Below are 6,429 nucleotides of genomic sequence, written 5' to 3' on the forward strand. Positions count from 1 at the left end.
CACACAAATGCACACGTACACACACACACACAAACCCACCCATACACTCACACACACACGCACACCCACACACACACACCCACACAGTGATCAGCAGTGTATAGAAATGTTATAGTGACGTGACACAGACTGGGTGCAGCGTAAATCTGTAAACGCTTACAGGTTCATTTTACAGCTGTCCTGCCACAGCTCCTGCTCTGTGTCAGCTCTCTGTGTTTGACTTTAAAGCAGTAGATTTCAGCCACACCCCCCCCCCCCCCCCCCCCCCAGTTTTACCTCACACTGATCACAGCTTCCTGCTGGAGCCACACATACAGGGACAGCTGCATGCAGGGAGGGGGTTGGGGGGGGGGGGCATATAGAGTGTTCTGTGACACCAAAGACTTCTCTGCTCCCCTACCTCATCAGCACTCTTTAAACCGAGGAGAGGCAATTTCCAATAAAAACAGATATTCACAATGAATATCTATATTCATCCAATGTATGTCAATGTATGTCGAGTCGTTAATTCGCGTGTGTTGTGCGTGGGTGAGTGAGAGTGTGTCTGTTATGTGTGTTATGTCTCAGATTTAGTGTGTCCTGGTTGCGTATTGGCGTGGGATATACTGTGTGCCGAAATTCCTCAGTGTAGAGTGAGATGTTGGGAAGGGTCCAGAATTACTTTTTCTAAAGGCACCCCCCCACTTCCCTGCTGGGTCTTTCTCCACAGGTGAAAGCCGCCCGTCCCTCTATTCTCTCTGGACCTAATAAGGTCAGTGACCTTTCCAGTCTTCCTGCTTCCTCCTAATCACAATGTCCTCCCGCTGGCTTTGTCCTCTGTGTACACCTTCTTCTGATTCTAATGTCCTTCTCTGTCCTTCGACCATTCACTCCCACTTTGTACAATTAGTTAACCTAGCTTCCACTCCCCACAGGGACCTGAAACAGAGAGAGAGGGAGGGAGGGGGAGAGAGAGAGGGAGAGAGGAGGGAGAGAGACAGGCAGGGAGAAAAGAAGGAGGCGAAGACAGAGAATGGGAAGGGGACGCAGATATGGAGAGAGACGGAGAGTCGCCTCAAAACAACTGAAAGAATTTAGAAATCCACTTGTGGAGGATGTCTTTTTTCTTTTCTCTCTTTGTGAGCTCCAGTCTCAAGTGTGAGGTCAAACATACACACACACATGGGCACACACACATAGAAACACCAGGAGGTGCACCAAACAGTGTAATGTACACAAAAAGAATTGCAATTCAGTCAAATGGAACACTTTTGAAAAGACACCAATTCTCCTGCTATTTAAAGAGGGGAATAAAATTCTGGCTCCTTTGCTCAGAATAAGAAGAGAGGAGAGAGAAAGGGTAAGAGAGTGGGTAATACAGATGGAGAAAAAAGCAGTTTCAGTAATTGAAGTTATGGGATGGAATTATAGTAATTGATGGGCAGGTCCTGTGGATGGGGCTCTGAGCACAGTCCCTGTGGGTGGAGTCAAATGGGCGTGGCCCATGTGGGTGGAGTCAGGTGAGTGTGCCTCTAAGAGTAATCACTGTAGGTGGTATCTATGGATAGGGACCTGTGGGTTTTGCCCTGGGAGTGGGCCTCCTGAGGGCGTTGCCCTGGGGGTAGCCCCCCCCCCCCCACAGCCCTTTTGGGCGGGGCCCTGGGAGAAGGGCCCTGAGCAGGGCCTTGTTGCAGTAAGCTGATTACGCCTCCTGGGCACAGCTCTATTCCCACACACAATGGGCGGGGGCACGGGAGGTTCGGCCGCTGAGAGCCACGTCCACTCCGACCGAATTAGCGGAACAAAAGAGCCCCTTCCTGAAGAGAGAGCCTGGCCTCTTTTAGCGCCACAATAACCGAGAGACACGGCAAGGCCTGACGCAGTCGCTTAGCTCTAATTACAAATAGCACCCGGGATCATAACGAGGCACTAAGACACAACATGGCAACTCCAGCTCGCACTCCCCACAGCCCTGCACCACCGCTGCTGGTTTGGAATATGGCACGGGAAGACGTCCAGCTGGCCCCAGGTCCCGGCAGAGAGAAGCACCGCTATACAGCTTTAAACAATGGCTTTTATTGTCCACTTTACAACCCGCAAACATTCACACCACAAGGCCCTGCAAGTCCCACTGCAATATGTTCAAACCTCCTCTGAATTTTTCAGACACATCTCTCGCAGGACTCTTTTTACTTCCTTTATACTCTGATACATTTTGTAACAAAATTAGAAATAAATCCCACTCAGAATCAACATAAATTATACTGCATTTTAGACTTTAGAACACTGTAAATCAGTGAAAATATGATTACCCAAATATTTAAAAATACATCTCTAAATATGATTTCAGATGGCAACTGGCCTTATGAATCCTTGTTTAGCTGGAGTGCGTATGAACTTCATGATTTCAACCGATGTTCCATCCTCAGTGACGCTGTGTCAGATAGCATCTGCAGAGAGTCTCAGAGGTTGGGGGGGGCATGAGAATGAGGTGACAAGCTGTCATCAGGACAGGGGACAGTGCAAAAACATCTGCATTCATTCAGGACAAGGGCTTAGCCCCTCACGACGGCCCCGCCCCCCACACATATCCCCTGGCCGCGTTCGCATCCTGACCTGTCATCTGAGTTTCTGCATCACAAAACCCTGCCGAGCCCGGTCTGTGTCGTCTGCGCTGGGCAGGGCCAGGCGTGAGATCTAATCCTCCAGAGCCATTATCACACTCCCTGATAATCTCCTTTGACCCAGCCCCCCCACCCCCCTGCCCTCCCCATCGATGGGGCACACAAAAGCCCTCAACACCCCTTTAGTAACCCAACTGCACCCCCCCCCCCCTTCCTCGCCTCTGCATGGCCTCTATACCCAGTACCACTGTGGTGAGAGCTGCTCAAATTTTTCTAACTCAAAAAAAAGACAGCCTTAACAAATGCCTCTGCATATTAAATACCCATTACCATACTATCACCAACCATGACTCACCACAACTATCCATAATTAAGTGTGACTAGACACGACAGAATCACAACTAACCACAACTAATCACAACTATCTGTGATTTCTATTTGACCTTGACTAGCTATGATTAATTATACACAATTCTGCTCCTGTAAGTATTCATAACTATGGCTAAGCATGACTAATCATGACTTGTCATAACGAACCACAACTAAGGACTAACCATAACCAACAACTAACCATGATGAAATATTCCTAATCGTGTTTTATCATGTCTTAGTATAACTAACCATACATGAGCACAAGAAAGTATAGCTGAGGGAGGCTGATGTAGAATAGTGTATTAGAATGTGTATTAGGAATAACTTAATATAGATATATAACATCATACATTACTTCAGAAATATAAAACGAAACAAATGATTTTTTCATAGTGTGTACATATGGTTTTTTTTATTAAGTCTCATCTTATAATAGTAAACATAAAGCTGCACTGCTCGACTTCTGCTCATTTTATCATCATAAAATCAATTTGTTCAATCCCGATGTTGATCTGTTTGCTTTTTTATCACTAATCTACTTGAGGTGATAATATGATACACCTCATATCTGTGAGGTCAAACAATGAAAATCTATGAAAAAAAAGTTCATTAAATCAATACGTACTGACATGCAACAGTAATCAGGAGGATGGTAACTTCACGAAAACACTGCACAAAGTTCACATCTGGCAAAAGCAAACCTTGCTGGAAATCAAGTTTTACAAGAGAAGAAGTATGTATTCATTATAGCAGTAGGGATTTCTTCCAGAAACAACAACATGTCCCATGGAAGAAGAGTCCAGTCCTCCCCCACACACACACACACACCTCGCTCACTTTGACAAATGTAACTTGTTCTGCCTCCTGTCTGAGCAGCACTTTAGTGGGCTTGTGCAAAACTCAGAGGCGGAACGGACACTGAGTGTCTATTGGCGCTGATGAGGTCTGTCGAGACAAAAAAAAAAAACTTTTAGCATTACCAGGTATCTATAGCCTTTAAATGCTAACACAGGAGTTACAAACTGTTAGAAACTAATACTGGAGTTCCAAGATGGGGTAAAAAGGAAGCAGAAGAAAGTAGGGAGAGAGAGGGAGGGAGAGAGAGAGAGAGAGAGAGAGAGAGAGAGAGAAGATGGAGAGCACACCCTACAACCTCACAAATACACACAGGCCACAAAGAGGCAGAAATGAGTCAGCCCCATTCAGTCACCGTGTCACCTGGTGCGCAGAGCAGAGCCAGGCTCTGGAAATAAGCAATGATTGACAAGGTGCTCAGTATATAGCCTAGTTAAAGTTACAGGCTGACTGTATCCTCTCTTCTCTCTCAAACTGACATCCCTTTCTTTCTCTCCCTCTCACCTTCTATCTCTCCCTCTGGAGCGCAGAATATTTACTGAAACGAATGGAAACCTGATGATCTGCAGCTCTGACAGCACGTTGCTGTTTATTTACAGAAACCTCCTCACCCATAATTCAGCCTCGCCGTATTAATAACGCCCACAGATTTATTCTGATGGCGAGGAGGAGTGGCACCGCGATGTCACCGGCTCAAAGCAGCGGCCGATTTATCACCCCGTCCAGATGGGCGCAGGTTTATCGCTCCCTGGTCGGTGACATCACCCGGGCACCCATGCAGAATTGATGATGAAAGCAAACAGATCCATCCTGATTACATTTACCAAGTCACTTTCATTTTTACAGGCGCATGCATATTGGCATATTGACTGTTGGGCCCTAATGGCGTTTACCATATTTAATGCAGCGATGTCATCGCTGAATATCCTCTCTGAATAATGTGCCATTTCATCATAAATTCTTTACAACTTATTTACTTAATGGAGAGAATTATAGCCCCTGTCAGGGCAGTAATTAAACACAATGATACAGTGCTGCCTCCACGCGCTCCCATCTTTCCCTGTGTCCCCCACTCCTAGCTCTTCAGCTTTTTAAATACATATTATTCAAGCTTCCCATAAATTATATCCAGATTAAAATTCATGAAACCTTTTTTCTTTATTTCCTTCCATGGGAAAAAAAAAAACGAGAGCTTGTTCAGCTGGCAGTAAATCTCCAGCTGAGAGACATAGACTTTTTCAATCATATTAAACCTAATGTGCGCAAATGTAAAAAGTGATATCTTTTCTCTGACAGCGGTGGACGTATTTCTTTTTCAAGCAAGACAACAAATGAACTGCTAAGGACTCTAGACGAAACTGAACCAAACCATCTGTCCCAGACACTTTAACCGCAGGGAGAAGAGCTGAACCCCGGGTGTGTGTCTGAGGGTCAGTTTCATGTTGGCAGTGTGAAACTGGCTGGTGACTACTGTGAGGTCTGTGTGAAGTGTGCCTCTGACAATCAGCCTGATTCAACTCCCCTCTCCACCCCCCCTCCAAAAAAAAAAAAATCCCACAAAGAAAAATGAAGCTGACTGACCGAGTCCACACCTAACCTTTGACCTTGTCCTGTGACCCTGCCTTCGATTTTGTGCATTGACTGCCAAATCCCTGATTGGAGAGGCTTCGGTGTGGGTCTTTAACTGTGATAAAACCCTAATTTATGCCTTTTCATTTTAATTGAGTTAAGAGCACTGAACGTGAGCACTGGGCTCTGGTGCACATCCACTGTTTTGGACTCTCTGAAACTCCATGCAATCTTAAACCCTGTGCCATCCTGACCTGCAAGGAAGGAAGGAGCTCACACTATAGCCACAAAAACAATTTGAACAGTTTGTTCACAGATTTAAAAATTCTTGCGAGACCATAGGACTATAACAGGCAGGTTATGAAAGTCCCGGCTGCTTCCAGACAAACAAACCCCACCTCCCAACGCGGCAGCGAGAGGAGACATGTTTCGGACCCCTACCTCCCAGCCGTGCATGCGCTCCATCAGCGGAGACCTGTGCTGGACATCATACGGCCCCAGGCGCTCCCCGTGCTCCACCCTACGGCGCGCCCACACGCCCAGGCCGGCGGGCGCCACGCTGGACTCCCGCAACTCGAAGTCCGGGGGCACAAGCAGGTCGTTGGGTGCGTAGATGGGGGCCTGGAATGGGGAGGGGTGCACAGGGGACGCAGTGTCGCTGGACAGGGCAGGCGACGTGAGCTCGTCCAAGGGCGGACCCAGGGGGGCGTGGTCTCCTTCCAAATCCCCCACATCCTCCAGGGCAGCAGCAGGGAAGGGCGCAAATTCACCCCTTTCACCTGCAGGAGAGGAACAACATCAGGGGTGTGATTCAGACCTGAACCTGCTGCCTGTGCTCAACACCTGCAGTCATTACACGTGGTCATCACCTCTGATCAACACTTGCAGTCAACACCTGCTGTTATCACCTGTGGCCAGCCCCAGGGATCAACCCTAACAGCAAACACCTGTAGTCATCACCTGTAGTAAAAACCAGCACTCAACAGTCAACACCATTCACCTGTTGTCAACATCAATGCTCAAAACTAAT

The 6,429-nt window shown here is 47.2% G+C and overlaps 1 protein-coding gene across 8 annotated transcripts in view; it reads right to left on the reverse strand.

Annotated features, from left to right (window-relative positions):
* The window catches only part of mecom (MDS1 and EVI1 complex locus), a 72,083-nt gene extending 66,135 nt beyond the window's left edge, over window positions 1–5,948 (reverse strand). For 5 of the 8 annotated variants that reach the window (XM_036536384.1, XM_036536386.1, XM_036536381.1 and 2 more), the window contains exon 1: window positions 5,841–5,947. In XM_036536384.1, coding sequence (XP_036392277.1) covers window positions 5,841–5,864 — 24 coding nt within the window. In that variant the 5' untranslated portion in view covers window positions 5,865–5,947. Of the gene's footprint in view, window positions 1–5,840 lie in introns of all 8 variants that reach the window. The other 3 variants (XM_036536385.1, XM_036536383.1, XM_036536380.1) reach the window with 2 other exon arrangements.
* Window positions 5,949–6,429: the final 481 nt, after the last annotated feature.

Source organism: Megalops cyprinoides, chromosome 9, assembly GCF_013368585.1.
Source record: "Megalops cyprinoides isolate fMegCyp1 chromosome 9, fMegCyp1.pri, whole genome shotgun sequence".
Taxonomy (NCBI): Eukaryota; Metazoa; Chordata; class Actinopteri; order Elopiformes; family Megalopidae; genus Megalops; species Megalops cyprinoides.